Genomic DNA, 21507 nt, shown 5'->3' with positions numbered 1-21507 from the left:
GTCAGCTGTCTGTCATTGGTCTGTTCCTTTTCCCCTCCTTGGCTAAGCTCGACTCAGCCTCGTTATTCACAATGATGCTTTTCACTAGGATCACATTTCATCCTATCCACCGCATGGAACATCTGAACGTCATTGGCCCTAACGTCAGTTCTATCCAAGCAGTCAGTTGAGTCCAGGAAGTCCTCTAGCCATCCATCACATTTCTTGTATTTTTCATTCATCTTTTTCCACCTTGCTCACTCCTGCTCTTTGTCTTCATCACTGTGTTTCCATCGCTCCACTACTCTGTCAGGCAAGTGATCGTGGCTGCAATCGCATGTCTGCCTTTGTAGACAGCGCCACCTTCTGTTCAGCTCCAACAAGACAGATTGCCAAGAAGGTACCGTTGTCATACATTGTCTAAAACACGATATTAACACCCTTGTCCATCCTCATCCATTCTGTGTTTGTCAGTATGTGTAACACACACACACACACACAGATGCTTATCAGTTCATACTGTAAGTGTGTGTGTGTGTGTGTGTGTGTGTGTGTGTGTGTGTGTGTGTGTGTGTGTGTGTGTGTGTGTGTGTGTGAGATAAGTAATTGTTTAATGCATTAGCTTTTGAATCTTGACACAGTCATCAAAGCCATGTATGACTGAAGTTCGTTATCTGGGATCTCCCAGAATAAGCCTACATTATAAGACCTGTCTAGAGTCTCATGTTCCTCTAATGCTACCTACAGGATTCATCACGTTAGTGTTCTACAATAATCCTGTTGTTAGCGAAGTAGTAGCTTTTCTCACTGTGTGTTTGTTAGCAGACAGACAGCCCTACCTTTTTATGAGAGATTGTATGGTACTAGTGTTAGCTCAGTATTTCTACCTGGGTATTTTAGCTAGCTTTTCCTGCGTTAGCCTCCGTGATGCTAACCGTGGTGTACTGCACTCTGCCTGGGTGTTTCTCTCTGACCCTGTTCACTTCCTGGTGTAGCTGCTCCATGAGGAGCTGGCACTACAGTGGGTGGTGAGCACCAGCACAGTGAGGGAGGCAGCACTGCAACAGGCCTGGTTCTTCTTCCAGCTCATGGTGCGTATCTGAATGATGAGGATGATGATGACGACTGCGTCTGTATGGCATCTTTCATGAGATCTTGATCTTACTCACCCGTCCTCATCACACAGGCCGTTAATGGATTTCCCAAAATCAAGAGACAGTTGGTCAAATTTCTCATTTAGGGAAAAGCGTGAAGGAATATGATGTTTTACAGCCAGTGTTCATTTGAAGAATTAGATACAATCTGTGATCCCTCTTCCCCCCCCCCCCCCCTCTCCTCCTCTCCCAGACGAAGAGTATGTCCCACCACCTGTTCCTGTCCTCCCGGATAGACCTTCCCAGACGCCAGCGCTTCCCAGACCGCTTTGTGGATGACATCGCTGCTCTAGTGGGGGCTATCAGTGCTGATGTAGCAGGGCGATACCACAAGGTACAGTGGCCACAACCCAAGGGCCATTAGAACGGAATTGCAGAACATAGGAGTCACGTTTCCAAATAAATAGTATACCTTCTGTGTCCTCTTAACCCTTCCCATATTCTCTAATCACTGACTTTCTCTCCCTCCTCTTTCTCTTGCTCCCTCTTGTTCTCGCTCCCTCCCTTTCTCTCCCTCCTCTTTCTCTTGCTCCCTCTTGTTCTCGCTCCCTCCCTTCCTGTCTCTCTCTCAGGATTTGGAGCTTGTGGAGAGGTTGAACAGCAGTCTGGCCTTCTTCCTGAATGACCTGCTGTCTCTCATGGACCGTGGCTTCGTCTTCAACCTCATCCGCTCCTACTACAAACAGGTACACACACACACACACACACACACACACACACACACAGGTTCTGTCATCTGCTCCAACGATAAACACAGACACCCACTCACCCACTCTCAGACACTGAGTGTCTGGTTCTACTACAAACAGGCACGTACGAACATGCATACAGACAGTGTCACTATTCTGCCGCTAAAGCCAGTATTTACACCCACTGTCAGTCATCAACGGAGTCATCACAAATGACAAACACACATGACATCATTTGCTTTCACTGCAACCAGTCCCTGAATACATTGTCTTACACATCTGAACAATATCTCTCTGTCTCTCTCTCTCTCTGTGTCTCTCTCTCTCTGTGTCTCTCGCTCTCTGTGTCTCTCTCTGTGTCTCTCGCTCTCTGTGTCTCTCTCTCTGTCTCTCTCTCTCTCTCTCTCTCTGTGTGTGTGTCAGATTGCCAACAAGTTCCACACAGCCCAGAACCCCAGCTCTCTGACTGCTCTGAGAATGGACTTCACCCGCATCGTATGCAGCCATGAGCACTATGTCACCCTCAACCTACCTTGCTCCACCCTCAGCCCCCCGCCTCGCCCTCCCCCTCCACCTCCTCCACCACCTCCCAGGTAACTCCACTGGACTGAAGGCTCCATTAATTTCTAGGCAACACAATGATCTTGACCAAGGGCCAGCTTTGTCATCTGCTGACATCTGTAGTAATACTCTTGCTAGAAAGTCCTTCCTCTCCCTCCTCCATCCATCCATCCATCCATCTCCCTCCTTCTCTCAGGGTTCAGCGTTCTCCAGTATGCACCAGGACCAAGGTGTGGCCAGTATGTTTGAGCTCTCCGTCCCCTTCAGACAGCAACACTTCCTGTCTGGCCTGCTGCTGACTGAACTATCCCTCATCCTGGAACCTGATGGGGAGGGGTGAGGAGGCTTCACACACACAAGCTGACACACACACACACACACACACACACACACACAACTAGACACACACGGCAGGTACTGACTCATTCAGTCTCCCCCAGGGTGTTTTTCCTGCATAAGAAGGCCATCAGTGCAGTCCACTCTCTGATGTGCAGTCACGATGCGGACCCTCGCTACACGGACCCCCAGGTGCGAGCCCACATCGCCCAGCTCTACCTGCCCCTCATCCCCATCGTCATGGACACCCTACCCCAGCTCCATGACTTCACAGGTGAGAAGGACACACTGTAGGTCTGGGGTCAGCAACAGATTGACCGCGTGCCAAAAACAGCCAGCAAGTATTTTGGGGTTGTACTGAAAGACTGTCAAATCCCCAGGAATTAGTTTAGGAAGTCTGTTCCCAAGTGTTCCCACAAATAAATGTCTCAATGTAATCAAGGTATGAAATTATTGTTATTCTCAAATACAATCTGTTTTGGGGCTTAGTTATGGTCAATTTGCAGTGTACAAATGATTGTAATTATGTTCTGGCCCCCCAACCATGCGCTCTGACAAAAATCGTCCTACGGCCTAATCTAGTTGCCTACCCCTGCTATAGGTTAACCAGTATCATCTTCCTCTTCTCTGACCATGTGGCGTTGTGTTTAAACCCTGAGTGGAGGTGGGAGATTTCATGCTAGCTAGTTATTCCGGCGTAGGTTGATAGAATCAGCAGTATGCTTTGTTCCTGTGCTTGTCAGACGCTTCTCAAGCGCGGGGCCGCCACGCCCCCGCTATGCAAGACGATGGGGACCCAGACAACGGAACCATCAGTCAGTCTGTCGCCATGGCGATCGCTGGCTCCCCGCTGCCGCATGCCAAAGCCCCCAACTTCACCATGCCCACGGTGGTGAGTAATGAGAACCCATCAGCCCCCCTCTGCTGTGTGGAGCTTACTGCCTCAGGCTTTCATATCTCAGGCATTTTTAGTAACTCCAGTAACCCTGGTAACGATTGAACTTATTATCCCCCTCCCTCTGTTATTGAGATCCTTTGTAGTACACTTCCACACTAAGGTACAGTACCAGCATGGGGCAAATCCACAACACCAGAGGGGGTACAGCATGCCTTCTAATGACAGCCTCCATACTGAACTACCCCTCACTACCTGTAGATGGCTCACTGCTCATGAGCTCCTCTGACACTCTTTCTCGTCCACATAGTTTGGAACGTGATACAGTTTGGAACGTGACACAGTTTGGAACGTGACACAGTTTGGAACGTGACACAGTTTGGAACGTGACACAGTTTGGCACGTGACACAGTTTGGCACGTGACACAGTTTGGCACGTGACACAGTTTGGCACGTGACACAGTTTGGCACGTGACACAGTTTGGAACGTGACACAGTTTGGAACGTGACACAGTTTGGAACGTGACACAGTTTGGAACGTGACACAGTTTGGCACGTGACACAGTTTGGCACGTGACACAGTTTGGCACGTGACACAGTTTGGCACGTGACATCAGGGAAAACTCCTCGCCCTAATGTAGGTGTTCATCTCCCTCCCAGGCTGGTCGTCAGTGCAGCTCTCTGTCGGCAGAGTGCAGTAGGACTCTGCTAGTGTCTTTCCTGTGGGTCCTGAAGAACGCAGACGCTGCGCTGCTGGAGAGCTGGGTGTCAGACCTCTCTGTGCTGCAGATCAACAGGCTGCTAGACCTGCTGCACCTCTCGGTGTCCTGCTTCGAGTACAAGGTAGGCACCACTTCTGTCCCCCCTCGCTGATCAGACCTGCTGCACCTCTCGGTGTCCTGCTTCGAGTACAAGGTAGGCACCACTTCTGTCCCCCCTCGCTGATCAGACCTGCTGCACCTCTCGGTGTCCTGCTTCGAGTACAAGGTAGGCACCACTTCTGTCCCCCCTCGCTGATCAGACCTGCTGCACCTCTCGGTGTCCTGCTTCGAGTACAAGGTAGGCACCACTTCTGTCCCCCCTCGCTGATCAGACCTGCTGCACCTCTCGGTGTCCTGCTTCGAGTACAAGGTAGGCACCACTTCTGTCCCCCCTCGTTGATCAGACATGCTACACCTCTCGGTGTCCTGCTTCGAGTACAAGGTAGGCACCACTTCTGTCTCCCCTCGCTGATCAGACCTGCTGCACCTCTCGGTGTCCTGCTTCGAGTACAAGGTAGGCACCACTTCTGTCCCCCCTCGCTGATCAGACCTGCTGCGCCTCTCGTTCTTCACGTTACCCCTGTTGGACTCTCAGACCTGAATACCTCCTATTATAGCCGTTCTGACCGTTCCATCTCTGATTGGTTGTCCCAGGGGAAGAAGGCTCTGGAGCGTATCAACAGCCTGACGTTTAAGAAGTCTCAGGACATGAAGGCCCGTCTAGAGGAGGCCATACTGGGAACCATCGGAGCCCGACAGGAGATGGTCCGTCGCTGCAGAGGTACCAGCACCAGATGGGCCATCATAGTTTGAGATTTTCTACATGCAATGTTCCTTTGTGGTTGTTACAAGTGTCCGTATGCTTTGTTTTTGTTCAGAGCGGAGTCCATATGGCAATGAGAATGTCAGATGGCGGAAGAACGTCACTCACTGGAGACAGAACACAGACCGAGTCGACAAGTAGGTCCCCGCCATATGCACAGATTAATGCCGAGGTAGACCAATGACTCGATAGAACTTGTCATCTACGGTCTGTGTTCAGTATTTGTGTAGGCACGTTGTATAGTGAAGTTTGTACGGATTTGTGTGTGTCTGAGGGATTGTAAAACCCTGTTTCGTTGCAGAACTAAGGCGGAGACGGAGCAGGAGTCCGTTGTGGATGGAAACCTGGCCACTGAAGCCTCTCTGGTCGTCCTGGACACGCTGGAGATCATAGTGAAGACGGTGCTGGTGTCAGAGCTGAAGGAGAGTGTTTTGGGCGGGGTGTTGAGGGTCCTCCTCCACAGCATGGCAGGGAGTCAGAGTGCCCTCTTCCTGCAGCACTGCTTCACTACACAGAGGGGACTGGTCTTCAAGGTGTGTGTGTGTGTGTGTGTGTGTGTGTGTGTGTGTGTGTGTGCCCGTATGTTAGTTACACACACAAAGTTACATGTCTTTGTGTGTGTGTGGATTAAGTGTGTGTCCTGTGTGTGTAGTTCCCAGAGATGCTGTTTGAGGAGGACACAGAGCTGTGTGCTGACCTGTGTCTGCGTCTGCTCCGCCACTGCAGCAGCAGTGTGGGCTCTGTCCGGAGTCAGGCCTCCGCCTCCCTCTACCTGCTGATGAGGCAGAACTTTGAGATCGGCAACGTGAGTCTCACTCATACAGAAGCTCGTCATAGCCTGGAAAGACAAACTGCATTCACACTCCGTTTACCTGTTTTGAAGTGAAACAATAGTGAAATGAAGCGTGAATTCAGTTTGGATTTCCAGGCTAAGATCTAACCACAATAATACAAATCAAATCCAGTATGTTTGTCCTGTGCACAGGATACAGGTGCTGTATACGTTATAATGAAATGCTTACTTGCAGGTTCACCTGTCAACAATGCAATAAGAATAGAAGTAAAGATGGTTCCAGTTCAGTCTCAACACCATCAACTGACATGTTGTGGAATTCTGTATTGGTCACAACCCTTCTGTAGCCTTGAGTATTGACTCATCCTCTCTCTGGTGTAGAACTTTGCCCGGGTGAAGATGCAGGTCACCATGTCCCTGTCCTCCCTGGTGGGGACATCTCAGAACTTCAACGAGGAGCACCTCCGACGTTCCCTAAAAACCATCCTGACCTACGCAGAGGAGGACCTGGAGCTACGGGACTCCCCGTTCCCAGAACAGGTCCAGGATCTGGTCTTCAATCTGCACATGATTCTGACTGACACAGTCAAGATGAAGAGCACCAGCAGGACCCTGAGATGCTCATTGATCTCATGTACAGGTATTACACATACAACAGCTGTCTCATCGGCACAACCACTTTCTCTCAAACACATTCACATCCACAAACTGAGTAAAGGAAATTCATTGTGAAAGGGGGATGCCTTCAACTGAAATGTGTCTTCCGCATTTAACCCAATCCCTCTGAATCAGAGAGGTGCTCAGGGGCAGAACGACAGATTTTTACCTTGTCAGCTCGGGGATTTGATCCAGCAACCTTTCGGGTTACTGGCCCAGCGCTCTAACCACTAGGCTACCTGCTGCCTCGGCTTGGATTGCATTAGCTATGTACCGCCTTGATTTTCTGTCTTTCTCCCTCCCCACCTCCTTTCTCCCCCCACCCTCAGGATCGCTAAGGGCTACCAGAACTCCCCTGACCTGCGCCTGACGTGGCTGCAGAACATGGCGGGGAAGCACTCTGAGAGAGGGAACCACGCGGAGGCAGCCCACTGCCTGGTGCACAGCGCCGCCCTGGTGGCAGAGTACCTCAACATGCTGGAGGACTGCCGCTACCTGCCCATTGGCTGTGTCACCTTCCAGGTCAGGAGTGTGTGTTTTCCTGTCCATTATAGTATACCTCAAAACCTTAGCTGAGTCTTTTCCTGACTGCTATGTTCCTTACCTTGCTGTAGCACATCTCGTCTAATGTTCTGGAGGAGTCAGCGGTGTCTGATGACATCCTGTCCCCGGAGGAGGAAGGTATCTGTGCGGGGAAGTACTTCAGCGAGTTGGGTCTGGTGGGGCTGCTGGAGCAAGCTGCCACCTCCTTCCACATGGTATTACTCAGATCTTCTTTACATTGAGATGTTCTTAAATACGTGATGAATAACTTTTGATGAACTAACTTCTCTCTCTTTGCCACCTCCTTCCACATGGTATTACTCAGATCTTCTTTACATTGAGATGTTCTTAAATACGTGATGAATAACTTTTGATGAACTAACTTCTCTCTCTTTGACACATCAGATTGCCTTACCACTTAGTAAATAGTCAGAGCTATATGTTCACATTGAGAAAACCAGGTTTTGGTCATGTATATATGAATTGTAGTATGCTGTAGGTAGACTTCTCACTGTCCTCTCGCTGTTTCATACTGTATCTACCCGGCAGGCTTCCATGTATGAGGCCATCAACGAGGTGTATAAGATCCTACTCCCGGTCCACGAGGCCAACAGAGACTTCAAGAAGCTGGCTACTGTCCATGGAAAGTTGCAGGACACCTTTAACAAAATCTACAACCAGAGTTCTGGATGGGAGGTAAAGTCAATTTAAATATGCTGTTTGTTTGTGTAACTTAACGGACATTGAGTTTATTTAAGCAATAAGGCACGCGGGGGTGTGGTATATGGCCGATGTACAGTTGAAGTGGGAAGTTTACATACACCTTAGTCAAATACATTTAAACTCAGTTTTTCACAATTCCTGACATGTAATCCGAGTCAACATTCCCTGTTTTCAGTCAGTTAGGATCACCACTTTATTTTAAGAATGTGAAATGTCAGAAGTAGAGCGAGTGATTAATTTCAGCTTTTATTTATTTCATCACATTCTCAGTGAGTCATAAGTTTACATACATTCAATTATTATTTGGGAGCTTTGCCTTTAACTTCCACAAGCTTCCCACAATAAGTTGGGTGACAGAGCTGTTGCAACTGAGTCAGGTTTCCTAGGACTCCTTGCTCACACACACTTCTTCAGTTCATCCAACAAATGTTCTATGGGATTGAGGTCAGGGCTTTGTGATGGCCACTCCAATACCATGACTTTGTTGCCCTTAAGCCATTTTGCCACAACGTTGGAAGTATGCTTGGGGTCATTGTCCATTTGGAAGACCCATTTGCGACCAAGCTTTAACTTCCTGACTGATGTCTTGAGATGTTGCTTCAATATATCCACATAATGTTCCTTTCCTCATGATGTCTTCTATTTTGTGAAGTGCACCAGTCCCTCCTACAGCAAAGCACCCCCATAACATGATGCTGCCACCACCGTGCTTCACGGTTGGGATGGTGTTCTTCAGCTTGCAAGCCTCCCCCTTTTTCCTCCAAACATAACAATGGTCATTCTGGCCAAACAGTTCTGTTTTTGTTTCATCAGACCAAAGGACATTTCTCCAAAAAGTACGATCTTTGTCCCCATGTGCAGTTGCAAACTGTAGTCTGGCTTTTTTATGGCGGTTTTGGAGTAGTGGCTTCTTTCTTGCTGAGCGGCCTTTCAGGTTATGTCGATATAGGACTTATTTTACTGTGGATATAGATACTTTTGCACCTGTTTCCTCCAGAATCTTCCCACGGTCCTTTGTTGTTGTTCTGGGATTGATTAGCACTTTTCGCTCCAATGTACTTTCATCTCTAGGAGACAGAAAGCGTCTCCTTCCTGAGCGGTATGATGGATGCGTGGTCCCATGGTGTTTATACTTGCGTACTATTGTTTGTACAGATGAACGTGGTACCTTCAGGCGTTTGGAAATTTCTCCCAAGGATGAACCAGACTTGTGGAGATCTAAATATCTGAGGTCTTGGCTGATTTTCCCATGATGTCAAGCAAAGAGGCACTTATTTTGAAGGTAGGCCTTGAAATATATCGTCAGGGAGACCTCCTATTGACTCAAATTATGTCAATTAGCATATCAGAAGCTTCTAAAGCCATGACGTAATTTTACAGTAATTTGTACAGTCGTGGCCAAAGGTTTTGAGAATGACATAAGTATTCATTGTCACAAAGTCTGCTGCCTCAGTTTGTATGATGGCAATTTGCGTATACTCCAATATGTTATGAAGAGTGATCAGATTAATTGCAATTCATTGCAAAGTCCCTCTTTTCCATGCAAATTAACTGAATCCCCCCCAAAAAACATTTATACTGCATTCAGCCCTGCCACAAAAGGACCAGCTGACATCATGTCAGTGATTCTCTCGTTAACACGGGTGTGAGTGTTGACTAGGACAAGGCTGGAGATCACTCTGTCATGCTGATTGAGTTCGAATAACAGACTGGAAGCTTCAAAAGGAGGGTGGTGCTGTCAACCATGGTTACCTGCAAGGAAACACGTGCCGTCGTCATTGCTTTGCACAAAAAGGGCTTCACAGGCAAGGATATTGCTGCCAGTAAGATTGCACCTAAATCAACCATTTATCGGATCATCAAGAACTTCAAGGAGAGTAGTTTAATTGTTGTAAAGAAGGCTTCAGGGCGCCCAAGGAAGTCCAGCAAGCGGCAGGACCGTCTCCTAAAGTTGATTCAGCTGCGGGATCGGGGCACCACCAGTACCGAGCTTGCTCAGGAATGGCAGCATGCAGGTGTGAGTGCATCTGCACGCACAGTGAGGCGAAGACTTTTGGAGAATGGCCTGGTGTCAAGAAGGGCAGCAAAGAAGCCACTTCTCTCCAGGAAAAACATCAGGGACAGACTGATATTCTGCAAAAGGTACAGGAATTGGACTGCTGAGGACTGAGGTAAAGTCATTTTCTCTGATGAATCACCTTTCCGATTGTTTGGGGCATCTGGAAAAAAGCTTGTCCGGAGAAGACAAGGTGAGCGCTACCATCAGTCCTGTGTCATGTCAACAGTAAAGCATCCTGAGACCATTCATGTGTGGGGTTGCTTCTCAGCCAAGGGTGTGGGCTCACTCACAATTTTGCCGAAGAACACAGCCATGAATAAAGAATGGTACCAACACATCCTCCGTGAGCAACTTCTCCCAACCATCCAGGAACAGTTTGGTGACGAACAATGCCTTTTCCAGCATGATGGAGCACCTTGCCATAAGGCAAAAGTGATAACTAAGAGGCTCAGGGAACAAAACATCAATATTTTGGGTCCATGGCCAGAACTCCTCAGACCTTAATCCCATTGAGAACTTGTGGTCAATCCTCAGGAGGCGGGTGGACAAACAAAAACCCACAAATTGTGACAAACTCCAAGCATCGATTATGCAAGAATGGGCTGCCATCAGTCAGGATGTGGCCCAGAAGTTAATTGACAGCATGCCAGGGCGGATTGCAGAGGTCTTGAAAAAGAAGCGTCAACACTGCAAATATTGACAATTTGCATCAACTTCATGTAATTGTCAATAAAAGCCTTTGACACTTATGAAATGATTGTAATTATAGTTCAGTATTCCATAGTAACATCTGACAAAAATATCTAAAGACACTGAAGCAGCAAACTTTGTGGAAATTAATATTTGTGTCATTCTCAAAACTTTTGGCCACGTGCTGCTGCTCCAGTTTCAACTGTTCTGCCTTATTATTATTGGACCATGCTGGTCATTTATGAACATTTGAACATCTTGGCCATGTTCTGTTATAATATCCACCCGGCACAGCCAGAAGAGGACTGGCCACCCCACATAGCCTGGTTCCTCTCTAGGTTTCTTCCTAGGTTTTGGCCTTTCTAGGGAGTTTTTCCTAGCCACCGTGCTTCTACACCTGCATTGCTTGCTGTTTGGGGTTTTAGGCTGGGATTCTGTACAGCACTTTGAGATATCAGCTGATGTACGAAGGGCTATATAAATAAATTTGATTTGATTTGACTGTATGTAAACTTTTGACCCACTGGAATTGTGATACAGTGAATTATAAGTGAAATAATCTGTTTGTAAACAATTGTTGGAAAAATGACTTGTGTCATGCACAAAGTAGATGTCCTAACTGACTTGCCAAAACTATAATTTGTTAACAAGAAATTTGTGGAGTGGTTGAAAAATGAGTTTTCATGACTCCAACCTAAGTGTATGTAAACTTCCGACTTCAACTGTACCATGGCTAAGGGCTGTTCTTATGCGCAATGCAAAGCAGAGTGCCTTGGTACAGCCCTTAGCCGTGGTATATTGGCCATATACCACAAACTCGGAGATGCCTTATTGCTATTATAATCTAGTTACCAACGTAATTAAAGCAGTAAAGATAAATGTTTTGTCATACCCATGGTATTCGGTCTGATATACCACGGCTGTCTGCCAATCAGCATTCAGGGCTCAAACCAGCCAATTTATAAATGCATTTAAAGAATATTTTATTTCTCTTTCCCGTGGATTCCCTGCCTTTCCTGTCCTATCTGGATGATGTCTCCTAACTGGTAAGTGAAATGTTATAAAACTCTCCCCAACACTTATTCAAACCACAGTATTGCATTCACACTTTCACACACTTAACCAATACATAGTTGTGTAAAACAGTTGCACAAGATTGACTGGCTCCAACTCTCTGGGGCGTATTTACTGGTTGCTGTGGTAGCATATGGTTTCAATGTTTTAACTAGGGCTCTAAGTTTAAAACATGTCATTGGTAGCACTGATGTTCCCAACTTTAAAAATGTAGGAGCAGCAGAAAATATGATTTATTTTTTAAAAATTTAAAAATTAAAAATTAAAATGTATTGAGACTATATGAATTCTGTCTACTTCTGAAGCACATGTTGTGCCCTAGAAATGAATATGTAACCCTTTAAATATGTGTTATTATTATTATAGTTTTTTTCATACAAATACTTTTCATTGAATTTAAAAAGTAATTTGTGGAATATTAGGTTTCTACATTGTGTAAAAGCACTTTTCCGACTGAGATGCATTGCATTGAAAATTGTACACCGTCTCTTTAAGAGTGTCAAGTTTGATGAGAACATGCAAGACATCTCAGTGATATGGGTTAGAAACAAGCAGTTGTCGCTGTATTAGTGGTGCAAGCATGATGCTAATGAATATGTGCTTGGGAACAAATGGTACAGCAAAGCGTTGTCATTACAAAAATTATTATTTAAAAAATGATAATAATAATACACTTACTTCAGAAAGTATTCAGACCCCTTCACGTTTTCCACATTTTGTTAAGTTACAGCCTTATTCTAAAATGGATTAAATAAATAACCCCCCCCCCGAAATCTACACACAATACCCCATAATAACAAAGCAAAAAAACAGTTTATTTTTAATTTTTATGTTTGCTAATTTATACAAAATCCAAAACAGATGCCTTATTCACATAAGTATTCAAACCCTTTGCTATGAGACTTGAAATTGAGCTCAGATGCATCCTGTTTCTATTGATCATCCTTGATGTTTCTACAACTTGATTGGAGTCCACCTCTGGTAAATTCAATTGATTGGACATGATTTGGAAAGGCACACACCTGTCTATATAAGGTCCCACAGTTGACGGTGCATGTCAGAACAAAAATCAAGCCAAGAGGTCGAAGGAATTTTCTGTAGAGCTCAGAGAGAGGATTGTGTCGAGGCACACATCTGGGGAAGGGTACCAAAACAGTTCTGCAGCATTGAAGGTCCCCAAGAACACCGTGGCCTCAATCATTCTTAAACAGAAGAAGTTTGGAACCACCAATACTCTTCTTAGAGCTGGCCGCCCTGCCAAACTGGGCATTAGGGGGAGAAGGGCCTTGGTCAGGGAGGTGACCAAGAACCCGATGGTCACTCTAACAGAGCTCCAGAGTTCCTCTGTGGAGATGGTTGACCTCTGGAAGGTCCTCCCATCTCTGCAGCACGCCACTTTATTGTAGAGTGACCAGATGGAAGCCACTCCTCAGTAAAATCCACATGACCGCCTGCGTGGAGTTTGCAGAAGGGCACCTGAAGACTCTCAGACCATGAGAAACAAGATTATCTTAGACTGGGGTGAAGGTTCACCTTTAAACAAGCCACGACCATAACCACACAACCAAGACAATGCAGGAGTGGCTTCGGGACAAGTCTCAATGTCCTTGAGTGGCCCAGCCAGAGCCCAGACTTGAACCTGATCGAACATCTCTGGAGAGACCTGAAAATAACTGTGCTGCGACACTCCCCATCCAAACTGACAGAGCTTGAGAGGATCTGCAGAGAAGAATGGGAGAAACTCCCCTAATACAGCTGTGCCAAGCTTGTACCGTCATACACAAGAAGTCTCAAGGCTGTAAACGCTGCCAAACGTGCTTCAACAAAGTACTGAGTAAAGGGTCTGAATACTTATGTAAATATCATATTTCCGAATTTTTACTTTTAATAATTTAGCAACAATTTCTAAAACCCTTTTTTGCTTTGTCATTATGGGGTTTTGTATGTAGATTTATGAAGGGAACAAGAAAATGTAATACATTATAGAATAAGGCTGTAATGTAACAAAATGTGGGAAAAGTCAAGGGTTCTGAATACTTTACGAAGACAGTCCCAAATTAAAATGCCAAGTCGCACTGCAAAATATTTTGCTGCGTGTGGTGGCACTTTAGAGCCCTGGTTGTAACATGTCAATTTAGGACAACTTAGACCAACGTAACATGTACAGTGCCTTGCGAAAGTATTGGGCCCCCTTGAACTTTGCGACCTTTTGCCACATTTCAGACTTCAAACATAAAGATATAAAACTGTATTTTTTTGTGAAGAATCAACAACAAGTGGGACACAATCATGAAGTGGAACGACATTTATTGGATATTTCAAACTTTTTTAACAAATCAAAAACGGAAAAATTGGGCGTGCAAAATTATTGATGATGATTGTGTCCCACTTGTTGTTGATTATTCACAAAAAAATACAGTTTTATATCTTTGTTTGAAGCCTGAAATGTGGAAAAAGGTCGCAAAGTTCAAGGGGGCCCAATACTTTCGCAAGGCACTGTAAATTTAGGACAACTTAGACCAACGTAACATGTAAATTTAGGACAACTTAGACTAAGTGACTCTGAAAGTAATCTCTGTATTCTGTTTTCCTGTTCTTCCCCCTCCCCCCTCTCTCTGTCTTCCATGCCCCTCTCTATAGTGTGTAGAGGATGTTTGGGACCTACTTCCGGGTGGGCTTCTACGGCTGTCGCTTTGGGGACCTGGATGAGCAGGAGTTTGTGTACAAGGAGCCCTCTATCACCAAGCTGGCTGAGATCTCCTACAGATTAGAGGTACGGTCAGAGGAGAATAACGAGGAGGACGTTACTAATCATTTATATAGCACCCAAAGACATCAGTGATCCTTTCTGAAACTCACTGGATCATTGCAGAGTTTTGTGTTATAAGCTGATACCAGTTTTTTTTAATGACTCTCTCATCTTGTTCAGGAGTTCTATGCTGAGCGGTTTGGAGATGATGTGGTGGAGATTATCAAGGACTCCAACCATGTGGACAAGAACAAGCTGGACCCCAATAAGGTAAAAGGCCCAAAGTCTCAGAAAGAGAAATTACTGAAGGTTTGTGTTTTAGTTTTTACTTGGGGATGTGAGGAATGACCCTTAGTACTGATCTATGTGTTGTATATCTGCGTGGCTCTCAGGCCTACCTCCAGTGCTTATACATGTGTTTTATATCTATGTCTGTCAGGCCTACCTCCAGATCACCTATGTGGAGCCCTTCTTCGACACCTACGAGCTGAAGGAGAGGATCACCTACTTCGACAAGAACTACAACCTGCGCACCTTCATGTACTGCACCCCCTTCACCCTGGACGGGCGCGCCCACGGGGACCTGCACGAGCAGTACAAACGCAAGTCCATCCTCACCACGTCCCACGCTTTCCCCTACATCAAGACACGCGTCAACGTCATCCACAAAGAGGAGGTGGGTCACTGTATACATGTAGGACTAGTGTGAAACATGGTGAACAGTGAAATGATTTATATTTAGCAGTGTTTTTCCAGGTGCTCATAGAGCTTTACAGTACATAACACTATCTTTATCCACTAGCAGTGAAGCAGTGCACATGATCATGTCGCTGTCCCCTCTTCTCTCCAGATCATCCTGGTGCCCATGGAGGTGGCTATAGAGGACATGCAGAAGAAGACCCAGGAGCTGGCCTTTGCTACCCACCAGGAGCCTGCCGACGCCAAGATGCTGCAGATGGTGCTGCAGGGCTCCGTGGGCACCACTGTCAACCAGGTACTGTGTGTTGTTTATTATCCCTTTGTGTGTTTGACATGCTGGATCGTGTACGTAACTGTCTCTCTCGCTCTCGCGCTCAGGGCCCTCTGGAGGTGGCCCAGGTCTTTCTCTCTGACATTCCTGATGACCCCAAGCTGTACCGTCATCACAACAAACTACGCCTCTGCTTTAAAGACTTCACTAAGAGGTGATAACACCTTACAAAGTCTGTACATGGACTCTACAGTCTGACACGCATGCACACACACACACACACATTTCAATAACCCAGTGAACAGACTTTGACTCCCGTGCGTGCTCGTGCGTGCTCGTGTGTGTGCGTGTGTGTCTGTGTGTGCATTCCTCTCCTGCAGGTGTGAGGATGCCCTGAGGAAGAACAAGACTCTGATTGGTCCAGACCAGAAAGAGTACCACAAGGAAATGGAGAGGAACTACAATAAGCTGAAAGAGTCTCTGGGACCTCTCATCACCCGCAAGATCCCCCAGCTCTACAGGACACTGCCGGCTGCAGGGCTTCAGTCTGCTACACAAAGGTTACAAATCAAATCTTATTGGTCACGTGCACATATTTAGTAGATGTTATTGCTGGTGTAGCGAAATGCTTGTGTTTCTAGCTCCAACAGTGCAGTAGTATCTTAACAATACATACAAATCTAAAAGTAATAGAATGGAATTAATAAATATGTAAATATTAGGACGAGCAATGTCAGAGTGGCATTGACTAAAATACAGTAGAATAGAATACAGTATATACATATGAGATGAGTAAAGCATTATGTAAACATTATTAAAGTGACCAGTGATTCCATGTCTATGTACAAGAAACTGGATTCCCACACTTATGAACATGCATGGACACACACACTCATAATACACAGAGCGCATCCAACTCTACAGAGCACTGACATCTACAGCCTACACAATAGTAACTGGACATCGTCTAACACACACACAGATGCAAACACACACGCTGTGAGCTAATCCATTTGAACACCCCACTGCCAGCCTCTGCTTTGAAAAACACCGTAGAAACTCGACACTTTACATACTCGTAGTCACACAAACATGCATCACGCCCCACTGAGTGCCACTAGTAGGACCCCTTCATCCGCACACAATGCAGCTGCTGCTTCAATCATCTCAGCAGATCTGTTTTGTAAACCATTGTTGTTTGGTTTCTGACTGGGTGTTTTTGGAGCTGCGTGTCTTATGTGAGGGCTGGATGATTTCTAATCACAGCCAGATACAGCACAGCCACACCTGCCACAACACAAAATGACATACACCAAACCAGCAATTAACAGGCTCCTTCATCCACACATTGCAAAACCCTCATCCAGATAGCAGCATTTTAATCTGTCTTTTCATCTTTTTATGTCTTCACAGAAATTCCTTCAGTAGGTCCAGTCTCCGCAGGGGGGACTGTTGAAGCACAGCAGACCTCGTCAACAGAGAAGAAACCGAGAGCTTGAGACATAATTTTGATTTCAACTGGTCTGTCTCCCCCACCCCCGTCACACACCAACAGTCTATCCTCATCCTTCTCCATCTCTCTAGCTTGTTATTCCAAACCCCCCCCTCTCTCCCGCCTCACTCACTCATTTCTTGTCGTCCTCTCCTGCTCTGCTCTACCTCCCCCCATTCTCTCTGTCTCTCACACTCCTATAGGAAAAGCTCCCTCTGTTTATACTGGAAGTTTATCTGCACTGTAAACAGTCATTTGGACCATCTCTCTCTTTCTCCTGGGCATTTACATAGACCAGCTTTCAGGAGGAGTCTCTCTGCATTGAGGAGGAGTCAGAATGATGCCTCTCACTCACTGTTCATCTCCGCTCAGTTTAATTGTAGCTTTTCCTGAACTGGAGAATCCAAAACTGCTCCTAGGCGCTTCCCTAATTGTGTGTTTGTTTTGGGCCACGTTTGAATGTGTGCGCTTGGAAGTTTGTGTTTGAGTGTGTGTCTTGCCCCGACTGCACAGGATATAGGCTTCTTTCCATTTGCTTGTGTGTGTGTGATGTTTGCTGTGGAAGGGCCTGGGTGGTTACACTGTGTGGTTTAGCAGGCCTGTTCCCTGGGTTTCGTGGCCTTAGTGAATTTGTGTGTGATTATTTTGGTGGGGGACCAGTTGCTGCCAGACGTAGTCATTAAATGTTCCCAGGGAAGTCGTTCTGTACCCAACGATCCTCATACCAAATAACTGACATTCTTTCACTCCTGACTTCTCTCTTTCATACACCCTGTATCAGGACAGGAATTCATTATGAAAAGTATGACATTTTGATCATTAGAGGCCCGTCTGCTCTAGATGAACATACAATGGAGACATTGTAGGTTGGAGAGATGTGGCTTTGGGAAGAGAGGGAGCCTTACAAATGGCCTCTGACACTGTGAAATGTTGTTTTTCCTGCACTGACCAAAAACACTGTCGCATCACTGATGTTCACATGGTAAGCACTGCCAAACAGGCAGTGACATTCACTCTCTCCCTCCCTCTCTCCCTCTCTCACTCTGTGCTGACAAACACTTCACATGTTCTGGAATGAATCTTCAACCCTGTGGTTGGTGGAAACATGTAATGTAGGTATTTTTAACTACTGTATTGGACTGCGTCTCCTTTATTGTATTGCACTATACTGTATTCACACTGCCGCACCTACGTACCAACGTCTGTAACTACTGTATTTCCTCTGTTTATTGTATTTTCACGATTGCTTGTCTAAAACTGCATTTTTATCGGTCAGGAAAAGAACTACTCTTTTTTATTTATTCACTTTTTTTTTGTACTGCTCTGTATTAAAATGTTATTTCAATATTAACAGTCTGCTTTTTTCAGTGCTGATTTAATATACAATGTATTGGGAAAGTATTCAGACCCCTTGACTTTTTCCACCATTTGTTATGCTACAGCCTTGTTCTAAAATAGATTAAATCCCCTCATCAACCTACACACAATACCTCATAATGACAAAGAAAAAATTTGTTTTTAGAAATTTTTGCAAATTTATTAAAAAAAATAAAAACGGAAGTATTACATTTACGTAAGTATTCAGACCCTTTACTCAGTCTTTGTTGAGGCACCTTTGGCAGCAATCACAGTCTTGAGTCTTCTTGGGTATGACGGTACAAGCTTGGCACACCTGTATTTGGGGAGTTTCTCCCATTCTTCTATGCAGATCCTCTCAAGCTCTGTCAATTTGGATGAGGAGCGTTGCTGCACAGTTATTTCCAGGTCTCTCCAGAGATGTTAGATCGGGTTCAAATTCTAGCTCAGGCTGGGCCACTCAAGGACATGGAGACTTGTCCCGTAGCCACTCTTGCGTTGTCCTGTTGGAAGGTGAACCCTCGCCTCAGTCTGATGTCCTAAGTGCTCTGAAACAGGTTTTCATCAAGGATATCTCTGTACTTTATTCTGTTCATCTTTCCCTCAATCCTGACTAGTCTCCCAGTCCCTGCCACTGAAAAACATCCCACAGCATGATGCTTCCACCACCATGCTTCCCCTTAGGGATGGTGCCAGGTTTCCTCCAGACGTGATGCTTGATATTAAGGCTAAAGAGTAAAATCTTGGTTTCATCAAACCAGAGCATCTTGTTTCCCATGGTCTTGAGAGTCTTTAGGTGCCATTTGGCAAACTCCAAGCGGGCTGTCAAGTGGCTTTTACTGAGGAGTGGCTTCCTTCTGGACACTTTACCATAAAGGCCTGATTAGTGGAGTGCTACAGAGATGGTTGTCCTTCTGGAAAGTTCCCCTATCTCGACAGAGGAACCCTGGAGCTCTGTCAGAGTGACCATTGGGTTCTTGATAACCTCCCCGACCAAGGTCCTTCTCCCCCGATTGCTCAGTTTTGCCTTGGTGGTTACAAACTTCTTCCATTTAAGAATGATGGAGATCACTGTGTTCTTAGGGACCTTCAATGCTGCGGACATTTTTGTACCCTTCCGCAGATCTGTGCCTCGACACAATCCTCTCTCGGAGCTCTACGGACAATTCCTTTGACCTCATGATTTGGTTTTTGCTCTGACAAGCACTGTCAACTGGGGGACCTTTACAGTTGAAGTCGGAAGTTTACATACACCACAAATTTCTTGTTAACAAACTATAGTTTTGGCAAGTCTGTTAGGACATCTACTTTGTGCATGACACAAGTAATCACAATTCCAGTGGGTCAGAAGTTGACATACACTAAGTTGACTGTGCCTTTAAACAACTTGGAAAATTCCAGAAATTTATGTAATGGCTTTAGATGCTTCTGGTGGACTAATTGTCATCATTTAAGTCAATTGGAGGTGTACCTGTGTGTGTATTTCAATGCCTACCTTCAAACTCAGTGCCTCTTTGCTTGGCATCATGGGAAAATCAAAAGAAATCAGACAATACCTCAGGGGGAAAAAATGTAGACCTCCACAAGTCTGGTTTATCATTGGGAGCAATTTCCAAATGCCTAAAGGTACCACGTGTACTATCGTTTGTACAGATGAACAAGTATAAACACCATGGGACCACGCAGCCGTCATTCTGTCTCCTAGAGATGGACGTACTTTGGTGCGAAAAGGGCTAATCAATCGCAGAACAACAGCAAAGGATCTTGTGAAGATGCTGGTGGAAACCGGTACAAAAGTATCTATATCCACAGGAAAACGAGTCCAATATCAACATAATCTGAAAGGCCCCAAAGCAAGGAAGAAGCTGCCATAAAAAAGCCAGACTACGGTTTGCAACTGCACATGGGGACAAAGATTGTACTTTTTGTAGAAATGTCCTCTGGTCTGATGAAACAAAAATAGATCAGTTTGGTCATAATGACCATCGTTATGTTTGGAGGAGAAAGGGGGAGGCTTGCAAGCCGAAGAACACCATCCCAACTTTGAAGCAAGGGGCTGGCATCATCATGGGGGTGCACTTCACAAAATAGAAGGCATCATGAGGATGGAACATTATGTGGATATATTGAAGCAAATCTCAAGACATCAGTCAGGGTCTTCTGAATGGACAATGACCCCAAGCATACTTCCAAAGTTGTGGCAAAATGGCTTCAGGACATCAAAGTCAAGGTATTGGAGAGGCCGTCACAAAGCCCTGACCTCAATCCTATAGAAAATGTGTGGGCAAAACTAAAAGAGTGTGTGCGAGAAAGGAGGCCGACAAACCTGACTCAGTTACACCAGCTCTGTCACAAAGAATGGGCCAAAATTTTCCCAACTTATTGTGGGAAGCTTGTGGAAGGCTACCCGAAACATTTGACCCAAGTTAAACAATTTAAAGGCAATGCTACCAAATACTAATTGAGTGCATGTAAACTTCTGAACCACTGGGAATGTGATGAAAGAAGTAAAAGCTGAAATAAATCATTCTCTTTACTATTATTCTGACATTTCACATTCTTAAAATAAAGTGGTGATCCTAACTGACCTAAAACAGGGAATCTTTACTAGTATTAAATGTCGGGAATTGTGAAACTGAGTTTAAATGTATTTGGCTAAGGTGTATGTAAACTTCCCACTTCAACTGTAAATAGACGGGTGTGTGTGCCTTTCCAAATAATGTCCAATCAATTGAATTTACCACAGGTGGACTCCAAGTTGTAGAAACATCTCAAGGATGATCAATGGAAACAGGATGCAGCAGAGCTCATAGCACAGGGTCTGAATATCAATGTAAATAAGGTATTTCTGTTTTTTATTTTAAATACATTTGCAAGCATTTCTAATCCTGTTTTCGCTTTGTTATTGGGCATTGAGTGTTGATTAATTAGGAATTTTATTTGATCCATTTTAGAATACGGCTGTCAAGGGGTTTGAGTACTTTCTGAATGCACTGTACTGTATATACCCTTGAGAGGGCTAATCATTCAGACACATGGTTTTACTGCCCTGGGAATATGAGTCCCTGGACTGGATTCAGCCAGCAGGGGAAATATTTAACCAACTAAATGATTTAAACACCTTCGTTTATTAATTGATAGGCTATAGGCCTATAGTATATTGTGTTATTAATGCAGATGGGTATCTCATTTTTATGTGTATC

General features: G+C 45.3%; 1 protein-coding gene across 1 annotated transcript in view; it reads left to right on the top strand.

Annotated features, from left to right (window-relative positions):
* The window catches only part of LOC115103506 (dedicator of cytokinesis protein 7-like), a 42589-nt gene extending 24290 nt beyond the window's left edge, over positions 1-18299 (top strand). Inside the window, 26 exon segments of the mRNA XM_065010130.1 lie at positions 293-379; positions 975-1070; positions 1327-1467; positions 1706-1819; positions 2246-2366; positions 2369-2415; positions 2580-2719; positions 2824-2993; positions 3463-3611; positions 4275-4457; positions 5030-5156; positions 5254-5335; positions 5500-5731; positions 5851-6003; positions 6373-6583; positions 6586-6631; positions 6978-7170; positions 7263-7406; positions 7741-7887; positions 14385-14510; positions 14667-14756; positions 14926-15162; positions 15337-15480; positions 15564-15670; positions 15837-16016; positions 16870-18299. Coding sequence (XP_064866202.1) covers positions 293-379; positions 975-1070; positions 1327-1467; positions 1706-1819; positions 2246-2366; positions 2369-2415; positions 2580-2719; positions 2824-2993; positions 3463-3611; positions 4275-4457; positions 5030-5156; positions 5254-5335; positions 5500-5731; positions 5851-6003; positions 6373-6583; positions 6586-6631; positions 6978-7170; positions 7263-7406; positions 7741-7887; positions 14385-14510; positions 14667-14756; positions 14926-15162; positions 15337-15480; positions 15564-15670; positions 15837-16016; positions 16870-16912 — 3510 coding nt within the window. The 3' untranslated portion in view covers positions 16913-18299.
* The last annotated feature ends 3208 nt before the right edge of the window (positions 18300-21507 follow it).

This window comes from Oncorhynchus nerka, linkage group LG26 (genome assembly GCF_034236695.1).
Source record: "Oncorhynchus nerka isolate Pitt River linkage group LG26, Oner_Uvic_2.0, whole genome shotgun sequence".
In the NCBI taxonomy this organism is placed as follows: Eukaryota; Metazoa; Chordata; class Actinopteri; order Salmoniformes; family Salmonidae; genus Oncorhynchus; species Oncorhynchus nerka.
Note: the sequence above shows the minus strand (reverse complement) of the source record. Positions and strands in the feature narration are given on the sequence as shown.